This window comes from Python bivittatus, unplaced genomic scaffold, assembly GCF_059951505.1.
Source record: "Python bivittatus isolate LINGU-HERP-01145 unplaced genomic scaffold, Pbiv_v1 ctg000690_np1212, whole genome shotgun sequence".
Lineage (NCBI taxonomy): Eukaryota > Metazoa > Chordata > Lepidosauria > Squamata > Pythonidae > Python > Python bivittatus.
The window spans coordinates 12,327,876-12,351,539 of NW_028277096.1; the positions used below are offsets into that span (position 1 = coordinate 12,327,876).

The following is a 23,664-nucleotide window of genomic DNA, read 5'->3' on the forward strand; positions in this document are numbered from 1 at the left end:
GCACCTGTGCATTTTAAACTGGGAATCGTGACACTTTATGGAAAATGTGCTTTATTGGCCTTTCTTGGTTTAAAAAAAATACGGTGCTTCCTTTTTCTTCCTCTCTCTACACTCCTTTCTAAATTATATCAGGTAACTAGGGAGAAGCTCACACCCCACACCAGCCCCACCATGTGCTTCCTTGCTCTGCCTCTCCACGCCTTGGGTGGTTTTGAAAATGAAAACCTCTTCCTGTCTCATGAGGTTGCTATGTCTCACTCTCTTTCCCATCTCTTTTCAATCAGGCATCGCCGAGGGCACTCCCGCCGCCATCCGCAGTGCGCAGGCGCAGGAAGACGATCGGCTTCAGGCGGCACGGCGGGCAGCCCCTCCGTTTGGCCCGCTATATAAACGGCGCGGGGTCCTGCAGCGCTCGCTCGCGCTCGGGGGAGGCTGAGGCGGCAGGAGCGGCAGCAATGGCGGATTTCGATGCTTATGACGACCGGGCCTATAGTAGCTTCGGGGGCGGCCGCGGGTGAGAGGGACTGGGGCGGGCATCCGGGAAACGTAGGAGACGGGCATTCTTCCGGCCAGAGGGTGAGGAGACGTACTTTCCTCAGACACCGAGGCTGAGGGGAGACAGGGGCGACCTGGCCCCCCCAGTGGGGAGGGAGCGACGTGGGGAGTGGGGATTGTGATGTGAAGAGAAGGGGGACAAGGCCGAGCGGATTTGTTGGGAAGAGTAGTATGTGTTTTGATTAGGAACGAGTAACCTCTGCAAGGCAGGAAGGTTAAAAATACGAGGCAGGCGGGGAAACCCCTTGGCTTCTAAAGTTTACGAACAAGGGGTTGGAAGAGGGTCGTGTGGAGGAAGACTTGGTATGTCCAGGAGAGCAGTGGCGATAGGCTTAATCGTAACTTACATTGTGGATTAGTCGTCACTTGATAAAGGGACAAATTAAGAAAAAAAAGGAAGAGTAAGGCAGTCTTCATCCAACCCAATGCTTCTAATTGTGTTTGTCTTCAACTCACATAATCGCTAGCTACCACGTTTATGCTGATTGGAATTATGGCAATTAAAAACCAGCATACCTGGAGAGCAACATTGTAGGAGAATGTATTTGTAGACTAAATAGAGGATGCTTGTGGAGAAGTTCATTTAAAAAATATTGGTGTGGCATCGAACATGGGTTAGAAGGCTTGTAATAAACGGGGGAGGCAAGTTTTCAGGGGGCTTGAATAGTGTTAGGAAGTGGACTTCTTCTTGGTAAGTATTCCGTAACTAGGAAATGGTAATTAAAAGAACATATGAATGGATATTGCAACCTTATAAGCAAAGGAATGGAAACTTATCCTTCAAATGGTAAAGAGGAGTGTGATGGGAAGCTGAATAAGTGCAGAGGGCAGGGGGAATAATTTGGGACCTTTGAATGAGAAGAGTTAGTAGTACAGTGATTTATAACTCAGTCTTGATTCTGAATCTGAACCTAAAATCTCTTCAGAGTGCATAATGGAAAAAGTTTATGGTGTGACAAAATCAGTGTTACTAAAAAGTGATGTGCCATAATGAGCAGCAGAGGTCAATATCTATAAGCCCATTTGATGATGACAGTGGTATATAGAATGTTGGAAAGAAGTAAAGGACTTGAATTAACAAATGAAAGAAAGAAAAGCAGTTATGTTGCATGTCTATAAAACTAAGAGAAAAGTGGAAATATATAATCTGAATAATGGCGGTTTGAACTTGTAATGTTAATTAATACACGCAACAAAATGAAGTTGTAGCTATGATTTTGAATGAAAGGGATAAGAAAGTATGATTTAGTGTTATATAGACTGTTGTGGGTGCATATGAAAATAAAAATCCATAGGTTGATGGCAGTTGCATATTACATTCCAGTGAACAGTGATACTGGAAGAATTGATCATCAAAAGTTTTGGGAAAAATTGTGCATCATTCTGAATTAATGCAATCCAAAGGGGGAAATTATTCTGCTAGGTGACATGAATAGACTGGAGAAAGTTTAGAAAAAGATCCAAGACTAAATGAGAATATTTACTCTTTGGTAAGTAACTAGAATTAAGAGTTTTATTTTAGAGTACATGGGTTAAGCATTAGTCTGTTCGTATATATCGATACATACACATATATAGAATTGGGATGAATAAAGTGTGATTTGTTTGGGATGAAACAGAATTAAAGAATGTGCATGTGCTATAGACAAGTTATTAATAGCATCAGAGTGGATCTTGGGATAAACGAACATGGAAGAAAAAGAAATGAAAGAAACAAGTGAAAGTAGAATCCCAATATGGAAGTCTAAATCTTGGATGAAAAAATATTTGAAAATAATTTCCCAACACAATTAATACGGAGTGGACCAAAGGAAAGGCAATGTGGAAGCTGCTGAGAACAGAGTGAAAAGAATTATGTTACAGACTGCCACAGATATGTGTGGAGTTATGCTAATAGGGAGGATTGCTGCAAAAATGAGAGAAATATATTGTATAATTTTTACAGAGAAAAAGGTACCTGGGAAGATGGTAGGCAGCCAGCCAGGAACAGTTAAGTTTAAAAGTGGCAGAGAAAATGTAGAGATATTTTGATGGGGAAAATTTGTTTTGGAAGTGGCAGAGTAAAACAAGGAGCTTCCAGCAGAGTGAATGGGATTAAAGATGAAAGTGATGAAATTATTTGGGATGAAACTGATATGTGAGAATCCTGGAAGGAGTATTTTAGAGATTTATGTGGGAATGATAGTGATATGTGAAAGAGTGGTATTGAAACAAATCCTATAAATGTTAATGTCCAAAAAAGAATGATGAAAGTCATAAATACTGTAAGAATGTTGAAAAATGTTAAAGTTGGTGATGTAACTGGAGAAATGGATGAGGTTTGCTTATAGATTGGATGTGAAAGTTGTTTAAGTGTGTTTAAGGATAATTGGAAAGATGATGCTATTGTTCCCCTATACAAAGGGAAAAGTAGCAATAGTGAATTGATTATGTGCTATCAAGTCAGTATCAACTCTTAGCAATCACATAGATAGATTTTCTCCATAACAATCTTTCTCTATCCTGTTCTATCAGGTCTTCCAGTGGTAGCAAAAGTGAATAAATGATAAAATGAATAGGCTTGAATTATGGAATGTTTTGCATGAATGTGGAGTTGAATGTTGGTTGCTGAATGCAATAAGAGCAACATATAAGTAAAGAGTTTAAGAGAGTAAATAGGATTCTTAGCAAATGGTTCAGAGCATAAGAAAAGGAAGTATGGTGTTTCCCTGACTGTCTAACATTTTTATGAATGAATGTATAAGGAATGCTTGTGATGTCATTAGAGGTGCATTGGTTAGGGGCATGAATGTGCAAGTTTGTATGCAGATGATGCTGGTTGTTGGCTGAGAACCTGAATGAATTGAAGTGAGTGTTAGATACATTGCATGATGCAGTGAGGAGTATAGATCTGAAAATCAACACATCCAAGACTCAAATGGTTGTATTTTACTGAGAAAATAGAATGAACTCTTGCAAGTTATATGTATAGTAAAAAACAAGAGCAAGTATATGAACTTTGTACATGGAAATGGATAGGGAAATTTTAAGATGTTTAGATGTTAGAACAGTAGTGAGTACTATGTGATCTATTGTAAGGAATACATATTTTAGCAGAACATAGAAGTAACTTGAATGCAATGGGAACGTACTTAAGTGTATATGGTAGAACAGGTAGTCATTGATTATGAGTGGGAACTGAACAAGTGTGACTTTTCTTACTCCTTTTCTACAGTTTGCATAATGTTGGCTATATAAGTATGACAAATGGAAGCATGTGGTAGGAATGTACTTGAACTTAATGAGGTAAAGTATACTTTTTTCTTTTGTAAAAGAGAAGATTTAGAGATAAAATTCCCGAGAAGGTCAAATCTATGTACATTGCTGGTCAGGAAGATTTTTCTAGTGAATGGACATTTTTGCTTGAAAAAACCATTAAAAATATTTGCTAGTACTCAGAAAGATGGTACACATTGTGCATTATGAAATAATTTGAATTTGTTAATGTTTTTTTCATAAAAATGGAATGATAATCTGTAACAGAAGTATAGGAGATATATTCATAGTAAGATATGAGCCTAAAACCTCATCTTAGCCTTGATTAAATTGGTTACCCTTAGGCAATAATTTGTTTTTTTAATAAGAAAATCAGCTTACCATGATTTTCCTCTTTCTAATATACCTTTACCTTTGGCATATGATTTCACTGTAAGCTTAGGCATCTTGTGTGTTTGATACTGAAAAATAATAAGTGCTTTTGAAGACTCACATCTTATCTCAGTGATTCATTATAAGGCAGTTAAGTATAAGGTAGTTAAGTATTCTTTTGTATTTTAGCCTCAAATGAATTCTTGAGGAAGGAATTACTTTAGCCAAGAATTTACTAATCTGTAGCACAAGGCAAATCACTATTCTTTGGCTTTAAAAAAAGTTCAGGTTTATATTTGCAGATGCAGAAAGTACAAAAGGACTAGTATGAACTTGTTATAAGGAAAACAGTAACGAACTGCTAAGAAGTGCCATTGTAATCTCTGGTAAGAATGGTAATTTTTCTTATTGTTTACAGGTAGTCCTCATTTAACGACAGCAACCACGACTGCCAGAATTGCCATAGTTAAGCGACGTGGTCATAAGGCACAATGTCATGTGACTGTCGCTTAGCAACAGCAATTCTGGCAGTTCCGGTCACCGTTGTTAAATGAGGACTGTGTGGGTTGTTAAGCGAGGACCTCACGGGTACTCGGCTTGCAACTTTCTACTGCCTTCCTCATTGACTTTGTTTATGGGAAGCCAGCAGGGAACATCAGAAATTGCAGTCATGTGCCCATGACTCACTGCGATGTAATTGCAAGCTGGGCACCCAAGCACCTAGATCATGCGACCATGGGGACGCTGCAACAGCCAGAACTATGAGGAGCCATCATAAGTACCATTTGTTCAGTGCCGTTGTAACATTGAACAGTCACTGAACAAATGGTCATAACCCAAGAACTACCTGTACTTTTGAGTAACTACATATCTTCTTCCAAAATCATTTAGCATGTGTTTTTAACATGTTGGATAGATGACACTACTTGATATTAAAGGTTGCTTTAGAGACTTTGAGCTACTCCTTTTAGCTTTCTACATCATCATAGGTTGGTCCTTAGTCTGGTGCGCAATTTGGGGATTTGCAACTCCTGTTCAAAGAACAGTGGCAGCTGTGGCCAGGAATGCTTTTGCATCAGTTGCACCCTCTCCTGGATCAAGAACCTCCACTCACAGTCACTCACGCCTTAGTTATCTCCTGGATGAATTATTGCAGTGTACTCTGCGTGAGGCTGCCCTCAAAGACCATCCAGAACCTGCAGCATGTTTAGAATGCATTGGTTGTCAATATGCTGGGTTCAGTTCAAGCTACTGTTGGTCACTTAAAAAGCTTTTCGTGGCATGGGGCATGCTTATTTGCGGGGCTACCTCTCCCTGATCATGTCTGGCCATCAGATCAGGCAAGAAAGCCATGTTCTTGTTCCTGCCTCTAATGGCAAGACCCAGGAAGAAAGCTTGTTCTGCCACAGCACCTGCCCTGTGCATTATCCCCCAGAAATCAGATTGGCCCCAAACATATTGGCCTTTCACAAGGCCTAGAAGATGTAACTATGTTCCCGGCATGAGGGTTGGAATGTTGGTTGGAGCATTTGAAATAGTTGAGATGAGGCAGCTGCCTCATGAAGGGCCAGGGTGCGCGTGCCTCATCAGCAGCGGGAGGAAGAAGATGGCAAAGGTCATCTGGGGGCAACAGGGGTGCAGGGTGGACTGTGAGACAGTGGATTGCAGGGTGGCCAAAAGGGCAGAGATGGGGAAGAAACACGGGTGGGTAGAGTTGAAGCAGAGGTGAGCGTGGCAGGGCAGGATAAGCATGAGGTCCTCACTGAATGACTGCGTGGTCCTGGCCTAATGACTGCACCTGGGACTACCAGAACTGCTGTCTCTAAGTGGCGCAATCACATGTTTTCACCTAATGACTGCTTTGCTTAGTGATGGAAATTCCAGTCCCAGTTAAGGTCATTAAGTGAGGACTACCTGTATGAGTGTCTGCATGAGATTTGGAGAAGGTCACCTTTGCTTCTTTTTAAGCAACATATATTTTCATTCATTAATTTGGAGACAGTTTGGACCTGAGAAAATTGTTTACCCTAGTGAATAAACATATTTCAAACTGGTTTGAAACTAGATGATATAGGCACTATTCATTGTTTCTGGGAGGCAATTCCATAATCAGTTTGCCACCACTAAGAAGGCCCTATTGGTGGCTGTCACACCACAAATAACCCACAGGTAACATTGCAAGCAAGCTTTCCCAAGCCAATATTAGCTCTTGGGGTTAGGTTGAGTTAGTATTTCAAGTATTTGAGCCCTGAGCTGCTGTGATTCTGCATAGCAATGACTATGTTCACATTTCTTCAGGGATAATTTTTTAAAGTTTTCGTTGAAATAATAAAGCATTATTCTGAAACATTAATTCTCATGGGGCAGTATCACATGAATTGACATTTTTTTGTCATCTCCTTCCTGAAAACACCAGGGTACCTCCTGGACTAAGTGCTTGTCTTCAGGGAAATAGGATAATGCTGATGATACCCAATTGTACATTGCTTTCCTGGGCCACAAGGGAGATACTGTTGAGACACTTTCCCAGAGCCTTGAGGCAGTGTAGAGGTGTAGATAGGAGAGGTCAGACAACTTGGCAGGTTGGAATTCATATTGATACTTTGGGATCCTCTGCTGCTGCCAGAGTTACCTCTTGTGGGGCAAGCACTACCCTCAGGGAGCAGGTTTCTGACTTGGAGATCCTTCTGGATTTACATCTGCTGGATCAGTAGGTGGAAGTTATGGCCATAGGGGTCTGTGCCCAGCTTTGGCTGATGCACAGTTTGCAGCTTTACCTAGGGCAGGAGGACTTGACTAAAGTAATTCATGCCCTGATCACTAACCAGTTAAACTACTGTAATCCACTGTATTTGGGGCTGCCCTTAAGGAGTATTTGGAAAGTACAGTGCAGTTAGTATAAAATGTAGCAGCCCACATACTGTCAGGCTTCTCGTTCTGGGAGCTTGTAACAAGCATTCTGTGGACCCTGCATTGGTTGCCATTTGGTTTCTGGGTCCAATTTAATATGCTTGTTTTGACTATAAAGCCCTTTATGGCTTGGCACCCAGATACCTGTGGGACTGTCTGCTTCAGTCAGCCTGACCAGTAACATCTACCAGTGAGAAAATGCTACAAATCGTACAAATTTGGGAGGTTCAGAGGGCTGAAGCAAGGAGACATTGCTTTTCTGTAGTAGCACCAAGGCTGTGGAACAGCCTCCCTGTGGAAACAAGGCTGTTGGACTTTCAAAAACGTTTAAAGACTGAGCTATTTCTGAGACCTTTCCTTTGATCTGATGCCATTTCAATCTTTATATTTTATAGTTTGTATTGTTTCATGGTTGTTTATTGCTGTTTTTATATTTTACTATGGATCTTTTGTAACATTATTTTTCGGTGTACGCTGCTGAGAGTGATTTCAATTGTGGCCGTGTAGAAATATATTTAATAAATATCTAGGGTGACGTCATACCTTCTAAAACATAAATTTGGTATACAGTTCAATCCTATTTGGAAACCATTTATGGATTATAATTCTATACATGGAATGTAACATGCACGCAGTCATTAATTCATATTAAATTCATATTCATATTGTAGTTATATGGAGCTTAATAGGTTCTTTTGGGTAAAAATTGCTTTCTGGATAGATCTTTGCACATTTTCCATATTAGCTGTTCATGAAAAGTGATGAATAGGTTGAAGGAGTCCAGGTGTTTTTGCTTCACATCTGAAATCTTGTGTGATTTTCTGGACTCAAGTGAAGAGAAACTAGGATGCACACTATTAGCAGGACTAATCAAATGATTCAGATGTTTTAAGAGTATGTATTCAGATGCTAGCCTAACTAGGAAATTTCCTTCTTTGCCTTCATCCTATAGTCTCATATTGTTCTTATAAAACACTAATTTTGCTTTCATATAGTAGCTTTTCTTTAAAATCTAAGAGTTTTTGTAGTGGCAGAATATATCATAGAAACATTATATCCTATAATTATATTTGGAATTTGGTCACCTACTGTGGTTCCAGAATCTTTTATTTTTCTAAAGACTGCAGGAAGTTGGCCTTTGAAAAACTAACCAAGTAAGGGATACCAGGTTTGTACTCTAGCAGATACAAATTGGTGGCTCATGCAGTAATAGCAGTTAGTCATTACATTATATAGAGACTAGAGAAGGGGGCTACATATGCAAGTGCAGATCTTTCTCTCAGGTTACATTTGATAGGGTTCTATTTATAGTAATTCAGATGTAGTTCAAAACCTGCCTAGCGGAGCTGCACAAACATATGATCAAAGGCAGCCATGTTAATATTTCTTTCTTATGTTTTATAGTTGAAGAGTGTTGAGTCTAAGTGATGAACAGTTAGCACAGAAGTGGCCATGACAGAAATTCTTTTATTATTATTATCATCATCATCATTATTATTATTTTGGGAATCAGAAATCCTTGGCAATCTAATCACAAATCATCTGGAAGTGTACCAGTAGCTTTGACTATCTCTGTTCTAAAATATATAAAATAACATGTAGCCAGCATGTCATGTTTTAACTGCCTGTCAACAACTTGGTCATGAACTCCAACTGACAGAACCAGCTGGTCGGTCTACCTTGTCACTCCAAATACCTTTCACAATGATGGATTTCTGCATTCATAACTCATAGCCTATTAGGTTAGTTGATAAGATAAATGCTAACATTTTGTCTCAGAATAAAATCATCCTGTGATGTATTTATATCAGTCCCATTTTGTTGAGCATCCTGTATGTTTTGGAGCCACTCTTGAACCAACTTAGTTGAAAATACATAATGCATCTTGGATGTTGAGGGCAACTATCATAAACATGCATACTTCAAAGCATTTTATTTCCACAATGGCATTTTTTGTCATTAGTGCTATTTTAGCAGGACTCCTGTTTTTTTTTTCCTGCATGAAAAATTAGTGAGAGATGGAAACTTTACTTTAAATTTTAGAGTTGGAAAGACCCTTGGAAGGAATCAAGTCCAAACCTCTAGAACAGTCTTCCCTATGCTGTTGTCCTTCAGATGAGCTAGTTTTAGTCTTGCTTTCTGGAGCAACAGTGAACAAGTCTTATTCTAAGATTCTTCTGAAGAATTCTTCTTCTGTCATTCTGAATGACAGCCATTCAGGTATTTGGAGGCCACATCTAGCCTTCTCTAAACTAAACTTACAAAGTTGTTTCAACTATTATTTATAGGACTTAATTTAGAGACCCTTCACTGACAACCTCTTCTGGACGTGCTAGATTGTCAATGAAGGATCAGGCTAGATTATCATGACCCCAAAATTGGAAGTGATATTTTAGTATCACTTTAGTATCAAAATTGAAAGTGATATTTTAGTATCAGTCCTTTCCATACTTAACTGGGAAATTATTCAGTAAACATGCATATAAGTATACTTCCACAGCTCAGGGATATTCTTCGGATGCTGATCATACATTGCAGGAACTTTGCGGTAGATTCCGGGTTTTGTTTTGTTTTAGAGTTTGCACTTGGTGTTAGAAATAACTGCTCAAATTCTTGAACCTGAAACAAGTGGCCTTATAAATGTATGCATGTGTATGTACAGCGTGTGTGTATGATTTGATGTGTTTGTACATGAATGTGAGCTGCTCTGGAGAGTGTTTCTCTGCTCTAAAGTGCTGGAAATAAATGCATCTGTAAATATAATCCTTGCCATAAATCATTCCAGAGTGCACTCTGAAATATGCTACGCTTTTTTTTTTCTGACTAATATAGTAAGTGGAAACTTATAAATTGTCATAAAACCTGTTCACAGTTGCTGATCTTTATTGGAAGTTCAGGAAATTTATTCAAGAAACTTTTCAGGAATCACAGGTGTTCTACCATGGTATTTAATCTTCCTCAGAAAACTTCTGAGGCTGCATTTTACTGTAGTTGCAAGAGAACTGTTGGTCCATACATGCTCAGTGAATAGTTATATTTGCCAAAATGTTGTACAGAGAGCTATCATTCACTTCAACCGCAGCTATAGATAAGAAGGTGATAATGTTAAGGCTATATTTAATTACAAGAGTGAGATGCACTTCTTCTCAAAACTTTCATTTTTCACATTGGCCTTGGCAAATTAATATAACAAACATACCAGATTTTGTTGTTTTACAGGAATAGTCCCTTGCACAAGAGGAGTACCCATATTTAAAATCACATGAAAAGTTCTGTCTTTAGCTGTTCTCCATGATCATTCAAAGAAAATAAATGCCTGCTTTCACATACTGCAACTAATTTATGTCTAGCAATAAAATGTATATTTCCTTTCATCTCCATTGGTGAAAAGGAGACTGATACCTCCTAGATGTTAATTATGTAAGTTTGTTTATTTATTGAAAGAATGTATATGTCCGCCTATCTACCACACAGTAATCCTAGGTGCCTCACTGCAAAACCAATAAAAGCAACAACATAAAACACATCATGCCCTTCCTACCAAGGGACCATAACCACCCATACTACTAAGTTTCTGACTCAGTCCTATCCTAGCCCTCTGTGTGCTCTGCTACATTGTGGACCAATTGCAGCTTCCTAATTATCTTCAAGGACAGCCCCATGTAGAGTGAGTTTCAGTAATCCAATCGGGAAGTAATTGAAGCGTGAGTGACTGAAAGCAAGATGAGTTGTTGTTAAATAAGTGTTCCTTAAATTCTCTTTCGTGGAATCTCACTGTTCCTTGGGAAGCTTGGTTTTCTGCAAGCTGGTCCCAACATCCCAAGATTTTTTTGTGGATTTTGGATCCATTCCATTTCAGTAGCAAAACAAGCACCCTCCAATGAATGAAGAAAAGATGTTGGCACACTATACTTCAGATATCATGTTGAAACAGTTGAGGGGGAACTCATTGGAACACTTTTGGATTAAATTTACAGAGAATATTTCAGCATTCTTTTTAGTGCACCACAAATGTTCCTCATTTTTAAAGAGGAAGAAATAGTGGTCCAAAAAATCTGACAGATGTTGTGTTCCTTATCTCTGGTCTAACTAACTATTGATTAGTCTGAGTAAAAATGAGTTCCAGTTAACCAGGCAGCATACAGGTAGTCCTCGTTTAGCGACCACAATTGGGACCAGCAACTTGGTCATTAAGCAAAGCGGTTGCTAAGTGAAACCACAACTTACAATCTTGCTTACAATCTTGCTTAAGCTTTCCTTTGCTCTACAGACCTGTGAAAGTCATAAATGCAGGGATTGGTTGCAAATTTATTTTTTCATCACCGTTGTAACTCTGAATGGTTGCTAAATGAGGCAGCCACTAAACAAGGACTGTTATTTATTTAATTCAGATTATTGCCTTACCATTCCTCCTGAACTACTGCTGAATTGTATCTCTTCTTTGTTGATTATATTTCATTGTAACCTGCTCAAAACAAAATTTGATCTTCCTTACATTAATTCTGTACCTTATAATATGTTGTATGGAGCAATATAGTCAAGGTTTCTTTCCACTATTACTTTTCTACAATACCTAAATTTCATATATAAAATTCATATATTTCTTAAGAAATAAGTCTGCCAGATGTCTCATCTCTGTTCATTTGTTCTGGGACACAAAATAATTTTGCCTTTGTGTGTTTAAAGTAGGGTTCTCCAAGTGGTCAGTATTGACTCCCAAGGGTCGATGGAGCTATCCAAGGGATCAATTTTGTTATTATCTGTAGTACTATTAGTTAGAGTAGTATTTATTAAATTATTTTCAGATTATAAATGTTTGGGGGTCGATAAACAGTCTGAAACTTCATGAAAGCTTTGATGAGCTGAAGAGTTTGGGGAAGCTACCAGCTTAGAGATAATTCTTCCTCACTGATCCCTCCCTGGGGATTGTAGAGTATGTGGCTGGTGTCATGATGCTGCCAAAATAGTCAGAGCTGAAATTTTTAGACTTATTTTCCTATTTTGGGGTGGGAGGTTAAGAAGTAAAAAGGATGCCTTAAGCCTTTGTGATTATTTTATTCTTAAAACAAGGGAAAAAACAGTGAAAATTGTCTGATTTGGGGGAGTGTTTTGAGCAGTGATATGAGTGCTGTAACCCTCTGCAAAGTTTAAGACAATCACTTTGCTCTTTAAAACCCTATCAGACAAAGTAAATAATCTGACTATTTTATCCTGATTCACACTTGAAGACTTTAGGTACTGTTAATGAGATGCTGGGGAGTCTGCAAGCCATGAATTACCTATCCCTGGTTTCAAGGTTAACGGCTTGATATAAAGTGCTTCTCCATATCTGAGTTTTCTGAGTATACCATAGCTGCTGCTCCCACAGGGAACACTCAGGTGTGAACTAATCCTACCCTTGTCAACAGCTCTCGTGGCAGTTCCGGCGTTGGTGCACGTAAACAGAAAGAGCTTCCAACAGAGCCCCCCTTTACAGCATACGTTGGTAACCTCCCCTTCAACACGGTCCAAGGAGACATCGATGCCATCTTCAAGGATCTCAGTGTAAGAAGTGTGCGACTAGTCAGAGACAAAGAGACAGATAAATTTAAAGGTAGGTCACTTTATATCTCCCCATTCACAGTAAAGATTTGGGCTATGATAATGGTTTCTTTATAGAGCAAAAATGTGAGGTAGGATGTGTGTGTGTGTGTATTTGTGCGCGCGTGTGTACACACGTACATGTTTGGCTAAGGGCCATCTTTTGTTTTCGGTGTTTTCAGAGAGCACATTCCAAAGGGTTGGCATGGTGAAATCAAAACCTAAGTTCATAATAATGTAAATCATAATGTAGTTATATTATTTAAAGAGAGCCAGTATGGTCTAGTGATTAAGGCACCAGGCTAGAAATCAGGAGACTCTGAGTTCTGGTCCTGCCTTAGGTGTGAAGCCAGCTGGGTGACTTTGGGCCAGTCACTCTCTCTCAGCCCAGCTCACCTCACAGGGTGGTTGTTGTGGGGAAAATAGGAGGAAGAAGGAATTTTAGGCATGTTCGCATAACCCAAGTTGGACCATGGAGATATGTGATCTATCAGCCAGAATCTCCAGGGAAAACCTTAAGGCTGGTGGAATATACAGTGACCTCTAGGGAGAGCAGCTCAGGCAGCAGTTTAGCTCCTCCCAAAATAACCCATTGAATATTAAGATGCTGATTGATTACAGAATGTTAAATGCCTATTGCAGGATTGAGGGAGACCCAGGAGAAGGGCAGGTGTAAAATAAAGGTATGACTAGCTGAAACCCTGAATAGGAATAAGCCACACAGCAAGGTTTTCTTGCAGATCACCTATACTTGCTAATGAAAGATTGTGGTATGTTGGTGAAGGTGTTACAAGGAGACACAGGTTCTTGTCCACCCATAGCCTCAGAAGCTCACTGGGTGTGATGGAATGGAATTATGAAGGCCAGGCTCAGGGAGATAAACATTTTCTTAGCTCACCAGAACTGCATGGGAGGAACAAGAGGATGAGACTGGCACCTCCCTGAGGAATTCACACTGTTGTGGCTGGAGGACTTTGGGAAGTGGGATTTTAGTCTGGGAAGATTCTTGCTAGAGGTTGTAGCTAATAAACATAGCTGAACTGAATCTGCATTGTCTCTTGGAGTTCCTTGGGCTAGGCCTGACACTGGGTGACTTTAGGCCAGTCACACTGTCTCAGCCCAACCTACATTACAGGATTGTTGTTGTGGGGACATAATGAAACATCTGCAGGAAAATAACCAAGCTCAGGCAATATCAATAACCTAACAGTTCTACTCTGAGATACATAAATTCTCTACTTTTAGACTTAACTGCAAACACAGAAGCTTTCTGTGGTAGCTACTTATCTAATTTATGTAAGAAGACCCAGCGAAGGGTTTCTCATCTTACCTGTAAGAAAACCTTATGTAGGAACAAATTTAAACCATGCACTTTTTTTTTCAGCTTGAAATGGCTGTTTTGAATACAAAACAGCTGTTTTGATTTCATTAGAAGTATTCCAGCATTGTTTTACATAAGCCGTTCTGGAACTGAGCTTGAAACTTTCCAAATACAAAACGTTTTGTATCCCTCTAGAATAAATGTTATGTTCTTATGTTTCTTTCTTCCTTTATCTGTATTTCAAATCAGGAAGCTAAGTTGTTAGGTGACAGAACTCAGGGAGCCAAATCAGTTTTGTGTATGAGGTTGGTAGACTGATTATCATATCTGCACACCTAGTTTCCAGTGCCAGGATGAGAGGAGTTTCCTAATTTTATATGTGTGCATGTGCACACCCCTTCGAGTCAGTCTTGACTCTTGGTGACTGCCTAGACAATTCCATGCAATTTTCTAGGCAACATTTCAGAAGTGGTTTGCCATTGCCTCCTCCTTATGGCTGAGAGAGAAGGACTGGCCCAAGGTCACCCACCTGGCTTTGTGCCTAAGGTGGGATTAGAACTCATGGTCTCCCAGTTTCTAGCCTGGTATCCTTAACTAACCAAACTGGCTGTCATACGTATTTATACTTATTATTTATTACATTTCAGGATTTTGTTACGTAGAGTTTGATGAGGTTGAGTCACTTAAAGAAGCTCTGACATTTGATGGAGCAGTAAGTATACTACTCTTGTGAAAGGTAATTTGAGCAGGGGTAGCAGCTCTTATCTGTAATCTACTTCAGAAGCAATTTCTTTTTTTTTTTTTATTCAACCCAACAGCTTTTTGGCGACCGGTCGCTCCGAGTGGACATAGCTGAAGGCAGGAAACAAGACAAAGGTGGCTTCGGTTTCAGAAAAGGTGGCGGTCCAGAAGACAGAGGTGATGTCCTAAATGGCTGATCTTACACACTGCAAACTGGAATGCCTGTATTAATGCCACCTTGAGCAGGCATATCTGTGTGTAGTAATAAGTGCCAGCAGTGCACACTGGCAATCTTCAGGCATTTATGGATGATTTAAGTACCTTCTGGTATAATACAGGAAAAGATCTTATATCCAGTCTTAGAGCCAGGCAGATAGTTTCATATCCTTAAGGAAGTGTTGGCAACTTTCTTAGCCCTGGATGCCCCACAGAAAATAATCTCATGAAATTTCAACAATCCCTAGATTTCACAAGAGACCTTGGTGTCCTTACATGAAATTTTGGAATATATCAGCAGTTGTTTAAAAAATTAGAATGCCTCCCCTCAGCACTGGTTTAGAGGATGATGAACATCATGAAATATACAGATATTTTGTTGCTGACACTACTGTAAGAACGTCAAGGGAGGAACTTCAAAGCAGACTGAAAAGAAGTAGCAAAGTATGAGCTCTTCTGTGAACCCTAGTATAAATTAAATTACTTTAAATTAAATTAAATTACTAAGGAGTTCACTGATACCTTTGATCCAATAGTCATAAAGGAGGCAAGTTACAGAATGTGATATGCAAAGCACTGTCAAATCAGTGACAGAGTACTTTGTTCTCGGTCATCCTGGATATTGGAATTCTAGTTAATATGCTTCAGTGACTTTAAATTGAATTTCAGCTAAACATTAGGAAGAAAAAATACTGTATATTGAACAATGGAAGAGTTTGCTGGAGGTTGTTGGAGATTCTTAAGCAGAAGCTGTCATTCCAGTAACAGAACTTTCCAAAAGTCTGGAATATTCTTTTTCCTCCAGTCCATGCCAATTTGGATGCATAATTCAGAGAAGAAACAAAATATTCCAGGTTCTCCAGAACATTCTGTTCCTGGAATTGTAGGTTTTGCACATGACAAGAAATAGGTGCAGGCATCTCCCAGACATGTGGACACGCTGGATTTCCTATTTTGAGAATTGGACTGAGTAACTCCTGAGGTCCCTTTCTGATCTGTGATTCTGTGGAGTTTGTGCTGTGCTTCAGATTCAGTTCCAAAAGACACTGCAGAGATCCTGGTAAAAGATACAGATCCTTTAAGAAGTTGCAGGCGTGTGCTATGTTCATACTCTGCATACTCTGAAGCACCTTTTTGGAATCCTATTTGAAGTAGATCTTCCTATGAATCTGTAGCTGGGTTGTTCTGCTGTCCGTCAAGCAAATTTGTCTATTGGAATTAGCCCGGAAACCTGTGAAACCCTGTTTGGAGATTTGGATGTAGATTTTGTCCGCACGAAGCAGGATGGAACATTTCTTCCTCTTCCTTTAGGTACTTGCTTTGGTTGGAAGGCAAACAGAAGTGTTACTATTTAAACAGAACTTTTAGATGTGCTGATAGATTGTCCAAAGCATTTGTTGGGCCTAATAGATAGTACATTCAAGTATCAGAGTTATGTATACAGGTTAATTACTTTGGAAGACAAGGCTGACACAGCATATGTTGAGATTCTAAAATAGAAATGAGCAGGTAAATTATCTTTGAGTGAACAGATTAACCTCCAAACTGCCTTGGACAGTTGCAAGCTGTTCCAAACAGCCTGCTAATACCCCTGCCCGCTTTGTTCCAAAGCAGAGGTGGGCAGCCTGAGATTCCAGGGCAGCACGTACCCCTAGAATCACCGCTAGCACAATTGCCAAAAATTGGTGGCATATTTCTCCATTGCTGCGAAGTAGAAAACACACAAATTGAGCGATAACTCTAAAATAGTTTAACTTGGGTATTTTATTTTATTTTTAGGAAAAAATAAATAAATTTCTCCCCAAAATCTGAGAGAAAAAAAGAAGAAAATCCTGATCTTGCTTATGTATATGGGACAGCCCTTTAAAGGTTTTCTTCCCTTGTTTTAAAAAACTGCAATCCTACACATCCAGATTTAGAAGAGCCCGACCTGTTAGTCAAATCTGTATGTGTTCTGCCAGACAGAAGCATTGACAGGGTTGGGCTATTCTAAGCAGGACTGCAAGTCTGTTGCCTTGTAGTACAAAGGAGGCAGCAACATGAATTCCAAAGCTTAATTCTGGTCTGACTAATCAGTTGCATTGCCATGTTCTTGATATCATGGAATCAGTGCAGCAATGACTTCTTCAGAAACAGTGTAAATTGTGGTTGATAGCATTGTTAAATAAAAGAGAATGGGTTTCTTCTGTGCAACATGCTACGTTTCTTGGACTTACTAATACTCCATAGCTTGAGTAGCTACAATGTCATGAGGCTAAATACTCCAAGATAACACAGCAACAGCTGATTAACTGGCCATATGGGTTTTGCAGAAAAAGGCCTCACTTTTTTAACACTTGATAAACCATCTTAGAACATAGTCTTTAGAATGATTGTATGTAAATGCAGCTTAGCTCACAAACATGAGAGAAACGTTCTTTAAACTTTGATTTTCTGAGGATGCTGGTCCATCATGCATTTTCTAATCATGGCCTGGGTTATGCCCAGATGTTCCCCCTTCTTCGACAACTGTTATCCTTTCAGATTTTCAGATGTCAGTTCCGCCTCTGATCTAACCACGTTCTCCTGCAGAATACAGTTGCCAGATTTAAGAGAATGTAAGGACTGTGCTGACTTAAAATACCAGGGGGATTTCTGACCATTGGATGCGGAACCTTCTAGAACTTCCCGCCTTCCCCATTGACCCATGCTTGCAATGTGACTTTCTTTTTAGGCATGGGCGGAGGTCTGCGGGAATCGCGAGGAGGTGGATGGGATTCCAGAGATGACTTCAGTTCTGGTAGCAGTATTTCTCTCTCTTTTTTTTTATATTACTGAAATCTTTTCAAATCTCTTGACTTTTTTCCCCTGACATCCTTCTGCCTCCTGTTTCAGCCAAGTCTGTTTCTCAGATGATAAGGCCCGTAGGGTGGAATTTAAATAAGAATTTATCTTATCACTTCCATTTTTATAAGAATATGGCAGTCAGCTCTCTTGTATGTATTCAGCTTTTGTGGAAACATTTGGAGTATATGGCTAGGCACAGAGATATCTAGGAATATGGGAGTTGGAATCCTTGAAGGCTGAGGATATGAATACATTTGGTTTGATTAAAGTAAGTATGGTTTCTTGTGTCTTGAGCTGTTTTCAGAAGAACCTGGCTTGATTTGGACTGTAAAGCTCTAAATTATTCTCCTTTACCATCAGCAGAACAGGTGGTTCATCGGTCTTTCCTTAGGGTATATCAGCAATTCCCGCTCCTGTAACTAAAGTTCACTGAGATGTAAATAGCTTCTTTGCCCACCCCCTTTTGAAAGCATTCTAACTTTCTCATCAAGCTTGTCTTTTAACTAAATATGGTAAATCACTGTTTCTTTCCTCTAGCAATACATGTTGGCAACAGGGAGAGAAGACGCATGCATGCACCCTAGATTTATTTATGTCTGGTGTACAGAGCTGTTTCGGCTGTCTGTGCTCCATGAGCCAAGCAGAAACTTCTTCAGGAGGGACTTGTAGCCCTTTACTGCTCTTTACCACTGTGTAGAAGGGACTTAGGAAATGTTTTCATATGAAGCAATCTATACATTGTTCCCATTTTACAGATCGGGATTTGAGGCTGTACGCCTCATCCTTATGCCAATACGTTGTGTTTGTCAAAGAGGTTGGAATGAATCTAGATAATGGGTTACGCAGCAAAGCAAGGAGAGGCTGAAAGTATTTCCTGATGGGTAGAGCTGTATAGATCTTGTGCTCAGAGGTTTCATTCTCCCAGTCCTGATGAACTTGGGTTTTTTCCCTTCCCTATTTTTTTTATCATTGCTTATCTTAATTCTAGTTCTTCTCTAGCTCAGACTGAGATTTTCAACGTCCTTATCAGTGCATCAGTGGTGGCAGGTTATCCTTGCATCTAATTAAAATATAGCTGGGATAGGGGACAACCACTAGTAATTCACAGGACATTTCTTCAGTTTAAAAAACACATCTCAACTGTAGCACCAAGAAATAGACTGTTACCAGAATGGAAGTTTTACCTTGAAATTTATCAGAAGGGAAGAATCCTGGTGTGATTGTTGCAGCCAGAAATCATAATCTTCAGTTTGTATCGCAGCTGCAAATTGCAGGTTTCTGCTCCCTTTGCTATATTCACCCTCATAACATCTGCATTCTAGGCACTTTCTTTATTTTATGAGGAAATCTGTAGTAACCAGCAGATCAGTACTGATAATCATAAAAGCAAAAATAGTAATAACCAAGAAAAATAATAAGGCTATTACATCAACAACCATCTAGTTGTACAATTGTCCCAGTGCCATCCAGAAATGTCACAACTCTCACAGCAAAAGGTGAGCAGTGATGGGGCCTTACAGAACAAATAATTGGAGGAGCTGTTAGAAGTGGAAGTATGGGGAAAAAAGATTTTCATATTCTGCTTGTATTATGGCCGCCTCCTAACCAAATGAATAGAAATGTATAGCCCTTGGTACACTCTCTCTTTTAGATGGGTGTTAATAAACTTCTGTGACTTAGGAAGTTAAAAACTAGCTGACTCTTAAAATGCTGCTCTTCAGGATGTTTGGATGGCCTGGAAAAATCCTTGGTGAGCAAGGCTTTCCCTGGGTGAGAGATATTGAAAGAACTGATACTAGATGCAATATTCCCTTTGATAGGTTTCAGAGATGATGACTTCCTAGGAGGCAGAGGTAGAACGCGTCCTGGAGATCGACGAGGAGGTGGCCCACCCATGGGGGGCACAGGTCGTTTCAGGGACGGTCCTCCAATGCGTGGGTCTTCTATGGATTTCAGAGAGCCAACAGAAGGTAAGCTGTCTTCCTTTCTCCCTGTCCCAGATGAGGAACCAGTAGTTCTTCACATGTTGCTGAACTTCAAATTGTAACATCCCAGGCAATATGGCTAGTGGTATCAGGTGCTGGGAGTTGTAGTACAACATCTGGAACACCACAGATTTCTCATATATTTTCCCTATATTGTGGCAAAATGAGATAGCTGCTGTCAGCCTAGTTTTGTGGCCCGCATTACTTAGGTGCTGTAATACAGTTCAGGACTGCATGTGAACTCCATTTTCAGAACTTAAAAGGAAGCCAAACGGGTCCCACATCCAACTTTTTGTGTAATGTATGTCTAGATATGACAACTTAGTTCTTTCTGAATTAGTGAGAATTCTAAGGGAAATCCATTTAATTAACTCTTCCTTAACTCTCCTCTCCAGGGAGTTCAGGGCAGTTCGTACATTACTTCCTTGCTCTTTTTAGTTGACTGGATGGTTGAAGTCATCTGTCACCAGTTTGAAAGCCTCCGGATATATTTTTAGAATCAATAAGGCATATTGTGGCTGCTTTTTCAGTTTCTTAGAGAAAAGGAGCAAGTCTCTGCCCATGGTTTAATCTCTAGGTGGCGCTTTCCTTTTTTCAACTTGCTGGAAAGCTTTCTATTAGAACTGTGCTCAGCAAATGGAAGAGTCTTCAGTGATGCCACGCATTTAAACATTTAAAAAGATACAGACATACCTTGCAAAGCTTGATTACCAAGCAAAAGCAACCAGTTTTTCTACTTTGATCAAGCTGAAGGATTCCTTAAGTTGAATGATTCCAGTACAGGTTTTAGACATTATGGGAGGAGGGCCATGGTAATCTTTGATGGCAAAACATCAGAAAGAGCTCACTTCATCAGAAGTATAGAGTTCAGGTCTCTGATGAAGTAAGCTTATGCCTTTTAATAAAATTTGTTAGAAAAGGGACTCCTGGTTTTCAGTGTAGGTTTGTGTACCTTGGGCCATGCTGTGTGAGTCTTCTAACAATTGACTCATGGTAGAAGCCATAAGATTGCTTTTGCATAATAAAAGAGTGGTTTAACTGGTTTAACTGAGTCCCTACTCCATCCCAGTTTCAGCTTTTTGTGCACCCCTGGATCTATTCCAGTAGGTTGAAGGAAATTCCGGGATCACTTTTGAGAATTTATAGGGGAAGGACAAAAAAGTCCATTCCCCTAACATTTGATGCTACCCATATTGTCTTCTGCCTGAGCAGATTTGTCATGTTGAAAGTGCAATAGTGCCATCTAGTGATGCAAACATAACTTTGCCATGCAGAGATGGCTGTGACCCAAGTAATGCCACCTTCCCCGACCTGGAGCCCTCCCGATATTTTGGGTCATTCCCTAGACTCTCATCCTGGCTAAGAGTTCTGAGAATCGGTCCAATACATCTGGAGGGCATCATGTTGGGCACTAATGCATGAGGGAAGCTTTCTTCAGCCAAGAGTCCTCCAGGTTGTGATGAGATGCAGTCTAAACAGCTGGAAGGCAAGAAACTGTAAGAGAGGAGGATGGATTACACTGACGATTGCCACTGTGGATGACACCTTGTGCTTTTATTCTGCTTTAATTTGGAAAGTGGTTTGGTTTTAGGGTAGCAGCTGTGCTCTCCCGATCCCATTTGTAATGGAACAGACAAGCGAGAGCCCTTTTGCATGAAATGCATGGCACGAGGTACAGGACATACACGATAAGGACTATATTTCATCCATAACTCAAGTTGAGGGAATGGCCAGATCGCCTCTCAGCTTAATCTCTCCTCCTCCTTCTTTTGGCAGAGGAAAGAGCCCAGCGGCCCAGACTTCAGCTCAAGCCCAGGACAGTCGCTACGCCCCTCAATCAAGTAGCCAATCCGAATTCTGCCATCTTTGGTGGAGCCAAGCCAAGGGAGGAAGTAGTAAAGGAGCATGACTGAGGGCACTCAGGGGGCAAGAGTGGGGGAAACGGGATTGAGGGAGGGGCTGGGTGGGGGTGGGAGGAAACGCAAGACAGCCCAGAGTGTCTAACTGAGCTCAGAACATTAACCCCGCAGCCACCATTCCTACCATCTGACACTTGTCCTCCTTGAAACCGAAATGGAAAAAAAAACAAACAAACCAGAGCTTGTGAATGCATGTCAGCTGTTAACAAGTGGTTTTTAGTACATTTTTGGCTTTGCTGTACGTAGTGCCTGCATTCTCTTAAGTTCCCCCGCCCCAGCCTTCCCTCCTTCCAGGCTCAGTGCTGGCTTTCAGCCAATATAGCACCATCCTCTTCCACAGATGTGGTTCTCTTTAATCCAAGGTGCTGCTTCACCTTTTTCTTCCTTTCTGACGCTTTCTTCTTCCCAGACATGTGGGTCAGACTTCAGTCCTGCTCACCTTGTTCCCCTCTGCCTTCCACGGTGCTTCTCTATCCGCTGCATGTTTAGCCACCCTCAGTGACCCTCAACCCAAAAGAGTCCTGTCCAAGTGAAAGTGTTGCAAAAAGCTTCTGCAACACAGGTTTAAGCCATTGGGCACTTTGGAATAGATCCAGAATCAGTTTCTTCCTGGACAGTTTAAAATGTAAACTGCAGCAAGAGCAAGAGATCCCATCTGGCCTGGGCCCCACTGGTACTGCACAGGCCTCTGCCTGGAGCAGAGGTGGTGTGTCTGCATCCAATTCTGGCGTGGAAAATGCAGTTTGATGCATTCTTGACTTGGCCTATGCCATTCCCACTAGTGCTTAGAGGCTGGTGCTGTTGAAGTTTGTGCCGATTCTGTAGCACCCAGGACCTTCTTCAAACATACTCTGCGTTTTGTTTTTTTTACAGAATTGCGAATGGCTTTCTAACTAATTTCTTAAACACAATAAAGGTTTTTTTTTTTCTTTTGGGAGGTTGGAGGGGCTTTGTTGTGAATGAAATGGTGTCTAACTTTGCCACGCCAGCATTTGATTCTTTTCAGTATGATTTGCTTTTCCTGTTTAGCTCCTCAAATAAATGGAGTGGGGAGCACTACGTTCTGTAGTTCCAACTGGCATCTTAACGGCACGGAGGCCTAGCAAACTGAGGTGGCTAACAGATGTTCATTCCCCTGGTGTCTCTGTGTGAATAAATTCTGCTGGAAAAGACTGAATGCAGCAAATAACTTACAAGGAAAGAAGTACTGAACAGTGATGTAAACTTGAAGAGATGTTTGTCACCTGCTCAGCTGTCCAATTTGTAGAATTTGTGGCTCAGTCTGGGCAGAGTGGGATTACCTGCAGTGCCTGACTTCAGTGCTAACATATCTTATTTGTAGCTTTGATACAAATAACAGGATAGAAACTGGCAGGTATTGGAGGCTTTCTCTTTCCTGGGGCTTCCCCTCCTATTAAATGCTGAATCTTGTCCAATTTCTAAAAACAGGTCTCTCAATTTGCAGAATTAATTAGCAGATATCCAAAAGCAACATTTATTTGAATAAATAAAATTATTAGCAAAGATCTTCATAATTTACAAAAGAGCAAACTTTTCTTTTCCTGACCTCCTTGTAATCTGAGTATATTTTTGAGAATAAGAACCATTTGTTTAACACTAACTTTCTTTAAGACATGCACTGTCTGTCTGTGTGGTTGTGTTCTAAACAAAATCCACCCAATAATCTCTCTTCCACTGTAAATATGGAAGAACCAAGATTTTAAGAGCAAAAACAAGACTTCTCCATGCAAGGCTCACTCAGTCGATCCATTTGATTTTTAAATGTGTAAAGAGAAATTTCCAAACACTTAACACATTCTGCTTCATGACAAAGTAAATTTATGGATATGGTATTTTGTGAATGATCTTTTAAATAAAGAAAACATTAAGTAATATTTAAGGCTGGTCTGTGTTGAAGTTTGTTGGCAATTTGGGGATAGAAGAGCTATTTCTACCAGCTGATTCCTTCAGTTTTTAGACTGGG

The 23,664-nt window shown here is 40.2% G+C and overlaps 1 protein-coding gene across 2 annotated transcripts; it reads left to right on the forward strand.

The window, feature by feature from the left end:
* The first annotated feature begins 361 nt into the window (after window positions 1–361).
* On the forward strand, window positions 362–23,580 carry EIF4H (eukaryotic translation initiation factor 4H). 2 transcript variants are annotated; one of them, XM_007421189.4, is made up of 7 exons: window positions 362–514; window positions 12,501–12,685; window positions 14,641–14,705; window positions 14,812–14,911; window positions 17,664–17,729; window positions 19,597–19,746; window positions 21,538–23,580. In XM_007421189.4, the coding sequence occupies exons 1-7, from the start codon at window positions 456–458 to the stop codon at window positions 21,672–21,674; spliced, it is 762 nt and encodes a 253-aa protein (XP_007421251.2). In that variant the 5' UTR covers window positions 362–455; the 3' UTR covers window positions 21,675–23,580. The 2 variants fall into 2 exon arrangements, with proteins under 2 accessions (XP_007421251.2, XP_088008539.1); XM_088152413.1 differs by lacking the exon at window positions 17,664–17,729.
* The last annotated feature ends 84 nt before the right edge of the window (window positions 23,581–23,664 follow it).

Bases quoted from the DNA above. Each gene is read 5' to 3' on its own strand.
- EIF4H (XM_007421189.4), top strand. From the start codon at position 456: ATGGCGGATTTCGATGCTTATGACGACCGGGCCTATAGTAGCTTCGGG. The intron at 515-12,500 runs GTGAGAGGGACT...CCTTGTCAACAG, and splicing joins AGCTTCGGGGGCGGCCGCGG to CTCTCGTGGCAGTTCCGGCG. The intron at 19,747-21,537 runs GTAAGCTGTCTT...TTCTTTTGGCAG, and splicing joins TTTCAGAGAGCCAACAGAAG to AGGAAAGAGCCCAGCGGCCC.